This window comes from Mustelus asterias, chromosome 15 (genome assembly GCF_964213995.1).
Source record: "Mustelus asterias chromosome 15, sMusAst1.hap1.1, whole genome shotgun sequence".
NCBI lineage: Eukaryota > Metazoa > Chordata > Chondrichthyes > Carcharhiniformes > Triakidae > Mustelus > Mustelus asterias.
In genome coordinates, this window is record NC_135815.1 from 31,092,160 (window position 1) to 31,105,619 (window position 13,460).

Below are 13,460 nucleotides of genomic sequence, written 5' to 3' on the forward strand. Positions count from 1 at the left end.
ATGTAGATTATCAGGCCCTGGGGATTTATTAGCTTTCAGTTCCATTATTTTTTCTGGAACTAGGTTTTTTACCAATACTAATTTCCTTCAATTCCTTCTTCTCACTAGACCCTTGCTGCCCTAGCATTTCTGGAGTTATTTGTGTCATCTGAGAAGACAGAACTCAAGTACATTTTCTGGCAACATTATATGATTCCACCTTGGATCTAATACGAGCCTTAGTTTCTTTTGTTAACCATGGTTGGGCCAATTTGCTTGTTGTGTTTTTGTACCAGAAAGGAATGTATAAATGTTACAATGCATACATTCATTTCTTAAATATTAGCAATTGCCTATCCACCATCATGCCTTTCAATGAAGTTACCCAATCTTTCACAGCCAACTCACCCCTCATACTGCTGTAGTTTCCTTTGCAAATAAAGCACAGAACGCAGATTAAAGTCAGCGTTTTGCATGTGCTCTTAGTTCAATGTTAGCTGGAACAAGTGAAATCATCAGAAATCATACACTGAATGCCACATACATACAACCAACTCTACAATTAAATATATACATTAAGTTGGCCGTTGAAAATTATATTAACAGCTTCTTCCCCAAGCTAATCATTTTGACAGCATATTTGAAATTAATTCACTTCTATGTTTTAAAGACAGCACAATCCCTTAACAAAAGGTATGAAGGAAACCAGAAATTAGTTTCTATTTGAAGAAACCAATTTGTTCTTTTTCCCTCTTCTACATCAGTTACAGAAAGTCATGAGAGAAGTAAGTGTCACACCCTTTCAAAGTGCAAGGTGGCACCGAATTCATTATTAACATAAAGAAATATATTTTTAGTTTAGCTCAATGTGACAGTAACTGATGTCTTTCAGTTGAATAAAACATTACCTTGAGGAGGTATTTGAATTAATACTATAGATAGTTTGTGCAGAACTTTAATGTGTTTATGACATCACGAGAACAATAAAACTTTCCAATAGAATTTGATATACACAATGCAAAAGGCCTGAATTTTAAAAAGTCTTGTATTTAAATAGTGACTTCCACAACTTTAAAATAAATTAAGTAATTTTGAAGTGTCAGTCACCATTATAATTTAGGAAACATGGCAGCAAGAACCCGCAAATAACAATGTGATCATGAACAAATAATTTGTTTTAATCATTTTGGTTGGAGGATAAAAATTGGCTACAACAATGGGGATAACTACCCTGCTCTTATTTCAAAACTGCCATGTAATCTTTTACAATCACCCAAGGGAGCAGTAAGGGCCTCAGATTGACATAAATCCAAAAGTTAGCACACCTCTAACAGTGCAGCACTGAAGTGGCGGCATGCATCTTGAATTTAAGTCTCTGAAATGGGGCTTGAACCCTCAACCTTCAGACTCAGATGCGAGTGTGCCAAAATGGAGCCCATTTGCACCTCATTCAAGGAGTTAAAGTTGAGACAGCAAAATACTCACCATAACCATCAGTTGCTTATAACTTGCATTGTTCTGACATTTGGCACAGTGTCAGATGTTCTTGCCTGAGCCAAGGGCCTCAGCGAAATTCAAATGCTGCTATTGGTAATTTAGTTAAGACCTGACACGATTTTAATACCATGTCATGTGTTTGACATCTAATGTCCATCTCACCAGAAACACCAAACATGGGTTTTTTTTCCCCATGGTTTCCTGGTTGGCCAGGGGAAGCAGGAGTGGACTCCAAGAAGAAAATCTTAAGATTCTCCTACCCTGGGATTTCTCCCCTCCCCTGAATGTGTTTGACCACCGCCCGCCCCCCGCCCCACCCCACTTCCCAATCCACTTGTAGCCATGTGCACTGTTATGGTAATGAGATTCAGGAGTGAATCTATATAGGCATCATGCTGGTGAGTCAAGGCAAGTCCTCCACCCCCGTATTCACCTCTCAACCCAAGTTATAATCCAGGTTTAAGGTTCAAAATTTATCAAGGCTTGTTTTACTTGTTCTGAAAGCAAGAACTACCCTGGAAAACTGCTGTAATGTAACAATTCTTCAGGGGTCAAATTGGATAGAGCCCACAAAAACAGCCACAGGGATCATAGAATCATAGAAATCATAGAAACCCTACAGTGCAGAAGGAGGCCATTCGGCCCATCGAGTCTGCACCGACCACAATCCCACTCAGGCCCTACCCCCACATATTTACCTGCTAATCCCTCTAACCTACGCATCTCAGGACACTAAGGGGCAATTTTTAACCTGGCCAATCAACCTAACCCGCACATCTTTGGATCACAACATGTGTTAAACCCATGTTTGTTCACTGCAACGCAGTTTGCATGCCACCTTTGTGCTGCTTCTCCTTTCAGTGAACTCTGCATCCTGCTAGCTCTGTGATGTTCACTAGCTGGATTAATCAGCAGGGAGCTAATATTGTGACTGACTAGCGTCACTGAGTCTGCACTTCTTAAAAGGGAGATGCATTCTGGATACAGCAGCTACTGGGAATTGAGATTAAAGAAAGTCTGATCTGGGAAAGAATGAGGAATGGCACAATGGAAAGTAAAGTAAAGTTTATTTGTTAGTCACAAGTAAGGCTTACATTAACACTGCAATGAAGTTACTGTGAAATTCCCCTAGTCGCCACAGTCCAGCACCTTGTCTGGTCAATGCACTGAACCAGCATGTCTTTCAGAATGTGGGAGGAAACCGGAGCACCTGGAGGAAACCCACGCAGACATGGGGAGAACATGCAAACTCCACACAAACAGTGACCCAAGCCGGGAATCGAACCTGAGACCCTGACGCTGTGAAGCAGCAGGGCTAACCACTGTGCTACCGTGCCAATGGAGGCAGGGGTCGGGGGAAGTAAGCTTCTAAGTGCTTATCTGGAGATCTTGGAAGAGGAGGTGGAAAAAAGGAGAGTTGACTCATATCTGCAAGGAAGAGGAAACCCTCCAGACACACATTATAAAAGGCAATGGGAGCTGATCAAGCTGCAAGAATCCGTATGTAGTACCAAAATAAGTTTAATGACTTGACATGAGTGGTCAATGACTGGAACATCTAAGGCCACATCCTACCAACATCACCAGCAGCCTCAGCTCCTGGTCAAATCACGTACCCATTAACCATTTCAGACATCATAGGTGACATTCATCTGCTTCACTTCACCCTCACACACACAGCATCCACATCTCACAGGTTGCACACAGCGTCAGCTCTCCAATGATGACCAATTCCATGAAAGTTGGTCCTTTATAAACATCCTAAAGTCAAGAACTGACAGTAAGAGCGTGTACCTCTGACAAACATGCACTGCAGCAACTCACCAAGATTCTTCCACAGCACCTTCCAACCCACACCTGTCAGTAACCCACCCCTTCCATATGCCCCCCGCTCCCAAGTCATTTGTCATCCTGACTTGGAAACATATTGCTGTTTCTTCACTAGTGCTCCATTCACTCAGTTAACTCCAAACTACCACGCAGTGGCAGCAGGTATAAGTACGTCACTGACAATTATTCTTAATGACACAATAACAAAAACGTGGTTGCTCCAGAAGGGGCTCAACATAAAAGTGTGGTTTAAAATATTCATCAATCAGCAGGAAACATCTGTTGATCCAAAGTTCAATAATTAATTCAGCTAGATCTATACGCCCTTATTCAATATGGTTCCAACAAGGACCTTTTTTAAATAAATAGTATGAGATCCACAAATCCATCCAGATGTTTGTTCAAAGTAACCTTTTCAAAACGCTCCCTGCTGATGAACTACACCACTGTTATTCGTAGAATTTCACTTGCTACTTATTTTCATTAGTCTGCCTGTACTTCACATCAAATGATTCAGAGCACCACATCCCAACATCCTTTCGCAGAAAGGTTGAACATAAAAAATAAATGAAAAGTTCACTAATTAATTTGTTGACTGAAGTCCTGCTATAACAAGATTTGTTAATTAGCTCAAGTCCCCAGGTGCTGATAACTTTCAAACCGTAAAGTAGAAGAGGTGAGGCTCTCTGCTTTTATGCTCACCAACCATGACACTGCTCACAAACACTTTAATTGATAGCTAGAGAAACACAAGCTGGCAAACATAAAAGCAAAATTACAACTATAGTCGTTTTCTTGTTTGTCATAGCTAGCAGAGGTACAACATAATTGCTTTTATCAAGAAGGCAATTAAAACACTTCAGTCATTCTCTTTCTCTTATTGGGGACAAAATGTCAGGTTCTACCTGGTGCATAATTTTCAGTTTAATTGTGGACTCGAGAATCAATGTGAAAAATACTGTAAACACTTCTGTTTACTCTATAGCTTGGTACCACAACCTTCACCCATTTTGATGTTTTACGTAACGATAACCATAACTCCGTACGCATATAAAATAGATTAAAGCTGATTTCTAAAGGATTAACAAGCTTTTTCAAAGCCAAACCACTCAGCAAGCTAGAAAAATCATGGACAGAATCCGACAAAGTGTCAGGTTTTGACTGAAAACTGGGCTTGTTTCTCCCCAGAAACACAGCCAGGTTTTCACTCCAGATCTTCTGACACTTTGTCAAAAACAAACAGGGACGCATGTGTGCACTTTTCTTCTGGCGGATGGGGCCTCATAGAGCCAGCAAGGCCAGTTCCACGTAGATCGGGGCACCTTTTTTTACAAGGACGACTAGATCTCAGAGAAAGGTTGCAGGGCCCCTCCATGGACATCGCAACCCTCCAGGCAGGCATGGGGAACACCCACAACTCCTGGCTGCCCCCACCACCCCCAAACCACACGGGTATTAGTGTGACCCGACTGCCACCCCCTCCACGCCATTCTCGACAGCATCGGGTCGTTGGGTGCCCTTTTCCCAACATGATCATTTTTAATTACTACTAACCAACCTCTCAAGCACCAAAAAATAACTATTACAAGGGTGGTGTGTCATTTCCTCAGGTATTAACTGTTGTTGGAGATTTAAAAGAATGTCAAATCTTAATTTAAAACTTTTCCTTTCTGTCTCTTTTTTTTTCTCCTATAAGACAAGCTTTCTTTCTCTCAGTTTATTTCACTTTCTGTACCTGATTTGACATTGAATTCACCCACTCTAATCCTCTTTCTCTGTCCTTGAATACTTTATTTCTCAATCCTACAATTTGATGGTTAAGGAGATGCACAGTTTCTTGTTCTTTCACTTAGGTTCCAGATGCCCTGGTTCCCTTACTGGGTCATCATCGGTTAGCAATTTTAGCAGCTTGGTTGAGTTGACAAAAGCAGTGGCTATTCAATGACTGGTTACACCAAAATCTTTCAGAGGGGTACATGAAGGCCTGCCTTCAAAACCTTGCCTCTCGCCACCTGTCAGTTCTTCCCTTCAAAGGGGAGAGCAGCCTTGGTCCTCTGAGAGTATGGCGACTTTACTTTTTACAGAGTTGACTAATCAGCTTGTTTCCATGTATCAGAAATTCAGATCGTATGGAAATTAGGCTGGTTTTCTTTTGAAAAATGAGTTAAGAGTTACAGGCAAGTGCCTGTGTGGTACATATTAAATAAATTTAAATTCATCAACTAAGTATGTTTATTCCTGATGTTGCCAGAATTGGAAAAATACATTATGGCCTGAGCAGCTAACATAACAACAACTAACAATAAAGCTGATTGGAAAATGCTGACATGGCAATTTATAGTGGCAAATAGTAATGGAAAAGAATGACCAAAAATTATAATGGCATGACACCAGGTTCACAAACAGGTAGTCTGTGCCCTATACCAAACATCTGACAATATGCAGATGATAGAGCCAGCAGATTGCTGATTGAGCTAACATTAGCAAATCATCACAAATCAGAGCTAAAGATTCGTACATCCAAGATAAGGATTGCCTTGAAATGTACATAAGCATGGAGGGAAATTAAATAGGGATTACGGATGGATTTGGCGGTAGTTTGCAAAGTAAGAAATACCTGTAAAGCAACCCAAAAGATGACAATGAGAAAACAATACCAGAAACTGTCCAGCAACGCAAAAGAAAGCAGGGTCATAGAAGATGACAAGGAAACCTGTGCAGTCAGCCTGAACAAAGGAGCAGTTTGAAAGTAGACAGATTGTAATCGAATGTACTATTTGCGAAGAAAAGCGGATAGCTATGGTCACCATATGAACAACATCTACAGAATGATGTGCTGCCTATCTGGATCTAGATTAGAACATATCAAAGAGAGGTTCCGAGGGATATACTGAAAGAAAACGGAAGAATCCAAGTGGGGGTGTCACTTATAAAGGAACAAATGACATAGAAAAAAAGAAATAGGTTCCTTGAAACTTACTTACACATAGCCAGCCTCAAAAAATAAAAGGGAAAGTAAATTATCAACTCTGTTATTGTTTCTCTATTTGGGAAGCAATAAAATTGATCCAGAGGTGAAGGCTTAAACAACACAGTATATAACCAACAAGGTGGCCTTCGTAAATAACTGGAAATCTGGCCAATAGGCCAAACCTCAACTAGATGAGGACAAAGAGATTTATGAGGAACACTGACGCAGGAATTGAGAGCCACTTAAATGAGGTGGGTGAGCGAGGAGGGCAAGAGGAAGCACCAGGGCATGGGCATGAGCAGCTGAAGGTGAAACTCTGCACTGAGAGAGGGCTGTAAATGTTACGACTTAGCTAGAACAACTGATGATCCCAAAGGATAAAGAGCTACAGCACAGGACTCTCTTAACACAGTGTTCACTCCATTCAAGTCCAAAAGTATACCATTTGTCTGCACGGGCTGCTTTGCCATTCTCCATACCAGGGAGCTGGACAAAAGTGCTCTTACCTTCAAAACCCATGGAGGGTTAGAGCATACTAGCCTCAGGGGATACAAATAACAGGATACAGTTACAGTACAACTTGACACTCTGCCACAGAAAATGGCCCAAAACCAAATTAAGCACCTTCAGAAAAGAACATTTAGTCCCAAGGATAGAAGTCTAAAAACTGCCTGAAAAACTATCAAGACATATCCACGCAGATTGTAGGCAGAATAGCATGTTAAGCCAAATGTTCTACCTAATAAGGCGAAACTCAGAGATGGCTATATAAAAAGAAATCCATGCCCTTGTCAATGGGGATCCAACATTAATATCCAAATTTTTGACATTCCCAAATGCATGGAAAAGAACAGACCAATGGCCATCCATCAGGAGGCCTACCAAGCCTCATCACCCCAGATAGAAGGGTATACTAGATTCAAGAACAATGTCCATAGAAAACTATAGCAGTGGGCTACTTCTTTCCCCCATCCCACTTCCGTCAAACCTACATGTCCTAGGTCCTTTGTAGTACATGACCTCAACAACTAGACCAAGGAGGTGATAATATCCCAAACTAGTGTATATTAATTTTTGCAGATCAGTCTCCCCACCCAACTATGGTCGCTTTCTTGTTTTGCACAGCTAGGTTATTGACAAATGTTTTCTGTTCCTTGATGTGCAAACAAAGCTTAACACCTATAATAAACTACAATGAATCACTGCTGTGACCTCACTTGCAGATGCTAACCAAGTATTCCTTTAAACAGGAGAACTAAATGAACATAGGGACAGGAGTAGGTCATTCAACCCCTCAAGCCGATTGTGGTTGATCTGTACTTCAATTCCATTTACCAGCCTTTCACCATCTCTCTGGATACTCTTACAGGACAGAAATATATTTCCAACCTGATATTTTAACTGATTCCAGCATCCACATCAATTTGAGGAAGATAGTTGGAGATTTTCACTTCATGTGAAAAATATGTCTGAATTTCACTCCCATTGGCCTCACTCTAAATTTAAGATAATATAGCCTTGCTCTAGATTTCTTAATTTGGATATATACTGCGGAGATACATTTCTGAATTCATTTCATCATTGAACTGCTTGGAATGTTTATAACGTCACTGGAACATTTCAGGTTGTTTCTCACGGTCACATACACAGCACTAAGCGATAAGGTTTTATGCATACATGGTATGCAATGTGACGATATTGACATTTGTATCGGGTTATCAAAACAACAAACTGCCTTTTTTTTACATGGTTACCTGGTAATCTTGGTAAGTCTCTAGTAAAACTGTGTTGAACTTACCAGGGTAATGTCTCTTGAAGCAGCTGCTGCACTCATGTGTAAACTGGGTTGTCTGACAGAACTGCTACAATCCAGAGCTCGAGCAAATGTACCCACAGCACTGACAGAGGAGAGAGAGAAGGGAAACGGTCAAAATGTGTTCTCTGTTAGTACGTTGTTCCTGAGAACTTATGCACACCATTGTTGGTGGACAAACAGACACGAGATATTACTTTTATTTCAAATTTTCAGCATCCACTGGAGTTTTGTTTTTGTAATTAGATTTTACTTTGCTTTTGAGATGATGTGCTGCATAAATTCAGACAACTTATTCCACACCAAACAGTTTTCGGACCTCTTCTGTAGCACTCATGTTCCCAGCTCTCTAGTTTGGAGTTGGAGCACAGACTGAAAACATTCCTTTAGGAGCATATATATATATATTATATATATTAGCTACCTTTATGGCTATTTTGAATACAAACAAAATTTACTTCCTCGAATTGAGGTTTGAAATATCAGCATTTCGTTTTCTGTCCCCTTCAACAATTTCCTAAAAAAATCCGGCTGTAAAAGGAATAAAGTTGTGTGTTTAGTATCACTTTCAGAAAAAAAAAGTTGGTAGTTCTTTCAAAACTATTGAAGGTCAAGATGGGTCAATTTATTGGCATTTGGATCGATGCAGCATTGAAAAAGACCATTTGGCCCAAACAGTCCACGCCAGTGTTTATGCTCCACTTGAGCCTTCTCTGATTTGGTGTTTATTTCCTCTAAACTGCTGACATTTGTTGCGGTTATTCTTAGAATCTTAGAAGAATCTTAGAAACCCTACAGCACAGGAAGAGGCCATTCGGCCCATCGAGTCTGCACCGACAACAATCCCACCCAGGCCCTACCCTCATAGCCCTACATATTTACCCACTAATGCCTCTAACCTACGCATCCCAGGACACCAAAGGGCAATTTTAGCATAGCCAATCAATCTAACCCGCACATCTTTGGACTGTGGGAGGAAACCGGAGCACCCGGAGGAAACCCACGCAGACACGAGGAGAATGTGCAAACTCCACACAGACAGTGACCCAAGCCGAGAATCGAACCCAGGTCCCTGGAGCTGTGAAGCAGCAGTGCTAACCACTGTGCTACCATGCCGCCCTGTAAACTTCCACTGTAAATTCTAAATTCCACTGTAAACTTAAGGATTATTGTTCTGGGTGGAGAATTTGGAGTCACTGAAAGAAGTAGCGAAAGTGCCTTCAACAATCAGATTTGTTTGTGCTGATTGATAGTTGTTCATTGTCCATATTTTAATCGTAAATCTAGTTAATATCTAGGCTTTTGAGATAGACTAAGGCTAAGTGCAAACTAGACATTGAAAGGTACAAAATTAATTCAACATGTAAATTTACTCATAATTGTGAATTATGTGACATTTGTTTTTATTTTGTTTAAAACCCTTTTGCAATATAAGTTTTGGTACTGGAAAATCACAAACTTGCTTGATTCGTTCAGTTATCTAACTCTTTCCTTTATTCCATTTTTATATTTGATGACTGATTATTTAAGATAGATTGTTTACATGAATCCTTAGCAGTTTCAAATTGTTCATGGTGAATCAGATTCATTTAATTTATAAAATGGGTTCTATACTATCTAACACATCGTACATCATTTAGATAGCTAACAAATCAAATTAATTCCTTATTTCATGGTATTCTGGGATTTTGCCTTTATTTTGGGGATTGAATTTCACAATACATCAATGTCTTCCGAAACCATGTACAGATACTCGTACTTGATCAAAGTAAATTACTGCGAGTGCTGGAATCTGTCACAAAAACAGAAAATGCTGGAAAATCTCAGCAGGTCTGACAGCATCTGTGGAGAGAATAAAGCAAACGTTTCAAGTCTGAACAATCCTTCATCAGAGCTGAAGGCAAAGAAAATAGGATGAGGTTTATACTGTAAGGGTTCCTGGCCCAAACCGCATCCTCTTTACCATGGATATCCAAACCCTCTACACCTCCGGGAGCTCTTCACTTCGTCCTCAAACAGAGACCTGAACAAACCCCATCCATGACCCCCCTCCTATATCTGGCTGAACTTGTTCTCTCACTCAACAATTTCTCCTTTAACTTGTCTCACTTCCTCTAAATAAAAGGTGGGCTATGGGTACCCATATGGTCCTAGTTATGCTTGTCTCTTTATATGGGGCATGTGGAACACTCCTTGTTCCAGTCCTACACCGATCCCCTCCACAACTCTTTCATTGGAACATCGGCAACTATTTCAGTACTGCTTCATGCTCTCGCCTGGACCTGGAAAGATGTATTAATTTCACTTCCAATTTCCACTCCTCTATCACCTTCACATGGCCCATCTCTGACATTTCCCTTCTTTGACCTTTCTGTCTCAATTTCTGGCATAGATTGTCCACCAGTATCCATTACAAGCCTTCGGATTCCCACAACTACCTTGACTACAGCTCTTTACACCCCAAGTCCTGTAAGGACTCCATCCCATTCACTCTGTTCCTTCACCTCCGTCGCATTTGTTCCAATGATGTCACTTTCCAAAATGGCGCTACTGATATGTCTTTCTTCTTCCTTAATCATGGTTTCCCACCCACCATGGTTGACAGGTTTAAACCATATCCAACCCATTTCTCCCACCACGGTTCTCACCCCCTCCCCTCCCTCCCAGAACACAATAGGGCCCCTCTTGTTTTCACCTTTCACCCCACCAGCCTCTGCATTCAAAGGATCATCCTCTGTCAACTCCAGCATGATGCCACCACCAAAGATATCTTCCACTTACTCCCCCTGTCAGCATTCTGCAGGAACCGTTCCCTCTGTGATTCCCTGGTCCACTCCTCCATCACACCCAATATCTCACCCACCGCCTACGGCACCTTTCCATGCAATCGTAGAAGGAGCAACAACTACCCCTCTCCCTCCTCACTATTTAAGGGCCCAAATACTCTTTACAGGTGAAGCGGCGCTTCACATGCACCTCCTTTAATCTGGTCTATTGCATTTGCTGCTTCTACATTGGTGAAGCCAAACGCAGACAGGTTGACTGCTTTGCAGAACACTTTTGGTCCATTCGCAAGCAGGACCCAGACCTTCCTGTCACTTGCCATTTCAACATAACTGCTCTCATGCCCACATGTCAGTCCTTGGCGTGTTGTAATGCTCCAGTGAAACCCAGTGCAAACTGCAGGAACAGCACCTGATCTTCCAATTAGGCATTTTAAAGTCATGAGTTCAACAACTTCAGAGCATGGACTCTCTCCTCCTCTGCTCCTTTTATTTTATATATACTATTTTTTTCATTTCTTCCATTTTTTTAAAAACCTCGCTTTCCATTTTGTTCCCCCACCCCACTAGTGCCATCTGTTACATGTCTCAGGTTGTCCTCTGACAATCAGCTTACCTTTGTTCTGCCATTTACACATTCTGATCTTTTAATGGGCCGCAATCAGCACCCTAATCATCACTATTTACCTTCCCTTTGTCTTTTTGTCTGTGACATTTTGGTCAATTACCCTTACAGTATAAATCACATCTTGTTTTTCTTTGTCTTCAGCTCTGACGAAGGGTCATCCAGACTCAAAACATTAGCTTTGGTCTCGCTCCATAGATACTATCAGACTTGCTGAGATTTCCCAGCATTTTCTGTTACTTTTAAATGATATTAGGCCAGAGTTTGCCATCAAAATAACAGGGAGGCAAAAGGCATTTCCCATTAATTATGTGCAATGGTATAGCAATTCAGGTGTGGGGAGATACACGGTCTAACACTTATAGTCAAATATCTTTGTACGAATTGCATCCTTCAAAGAACAAAGAACAGTACAGCACAGGAACAGGCCTTTGGCCCACCAAGCCTGCATCAATCTCATTGTCCTATCTAGACCAACCACCTGTGTCCCTCTATACCTCGCTTGTTCATGTGTCTATCCAGATAAGTCTTAAATGTCGCTAATGTCTGCCTCAACCACCTCATTTGCCAGTGCATTCCAGGCCCCCACCACCCTCTGCGTAAAAAACTTCCCCGGACATCTCCACTGAACCTTTCCCCTTTCCCTTGAACTTGTGCCCCCTTGTGATTGTCATTTCTGCTCTGGGAAAAAGCTTCCAACTGCTCACCTTATCTATGCCCCTCATAATTTTGTAAACTTTTATCAAGTCTCCCCCCAGCCTCCATCTTTCTAGGGAGAACAATCCCAGTTTATTGAATCTCTCCTCATAACCAATATCCTCCATATCAGCAACATTCTGGTAAACCTTTTCTGTACTCCCTCCAAAGCCTCCACGTCCTTCTGATAGTGTGATGACCAAAATTGGACACAGTATTCCAAATGTGGCCTAACGAACGTTTTATATAATCATAACTTAATTTGCCAACTTTTATAGTCGATGCCCCGGTCGATGAAGGCAAGCATGCCATAACCTTTCTTCAGCACCTTTTCCACCTGTGCTGCCACTTTTGAGGATCTGTGGACCTGTATTCCCAGCTCTCCCTGTGTGTCTATGCTTCTGGTGGTTCTGTCATTCATTATATAGCTCCCCACCTCAATTGGATCGATCAAAATGCACCACCTTGCGTTTGTCCAGATTAAATTCCATCTACTTTTTCTCTGCCCAGTTTTCCAGCCTATCTATATCCTGCTACATTCTCTGACAAATCTTCATCACTCTCCGCAACTCCAGCAATCTTAGTATCATCCGTAAACTTGCTAATCAGACCAGCTACGTTTGCTTCCAAGTCATTTATATATATTACAAACAATAGTGGTCCCAGCACTGACCCCTGTGGAACAACACTAGTAACAGACCTCCATTCAGAAAAATACCCTTCCACTGCTACCCTCTGTCTTTTATGGCCAAGACAGTTCTGAATCCATCTAGCTAGAATCACCCTTGATCCAGTGTGATTTAACCTTTTGCACCAGCCTGCCGTGAGGGACCTTGTCAAATGCTTTACTAAAGTCTATGTAGACATCAACGGTCCTTCCCTCGTCAATCATTTTTGTCACCTCCTCAAAAAACTCAATCAAATTAGTGAGACATGACCTGCCTCATACAAAACCATGCTGTGTGTCACTAATATGACCATTCAGTTCCAAATGTGTAGATTCTATTCCGAATAATCTTCTCCAACAATTTCACTATCACTGATGTCAAGCTCACTGGCCTATAATTACCCGGGTTATCCTTGCTAACCTTCTTAAATAACAGGACAACATTGGCTATCCTCCAATCCTCTGGGGCCTCACCTGTCGCCAACGAGGAAACAAAGATTTCTGTTAGAGGCCCAGGAATTTCCTCTCTTGTCTCCCTCAGTAATCTGGGATAGATGACACCTCACTGCAGAAAGTTAAGTCTCATCACTTTAAGTACA

General features: G+C 41.3%; 1 protein-coding gene across 3 annotated transcripts in view; it reads right to left on the reverse strand.

The window, feature by feature from the left end:
• mta3 (metastasis associated 1 family, member 3) overlaps positions 1-13,460 on the reverse strand; it is a 233,063-nt gene that overhangs the window by 95,463 nt on the left and 124,140 nt on the right. For all 3 annotated transcript variants that reach the window (XM_078229698.1, XM_078229697.1, XM_078229699.1), the window contains exon 8: positions 8,076-8,175. In XM_078229698.1, coding sequence (XP_078085824.1) covers positions 8,076-8,175 — 100 coding nt within the window. The remainder of the gene's footprint in view (positions 1-8,075; positions 8,176-13,460) is intronic.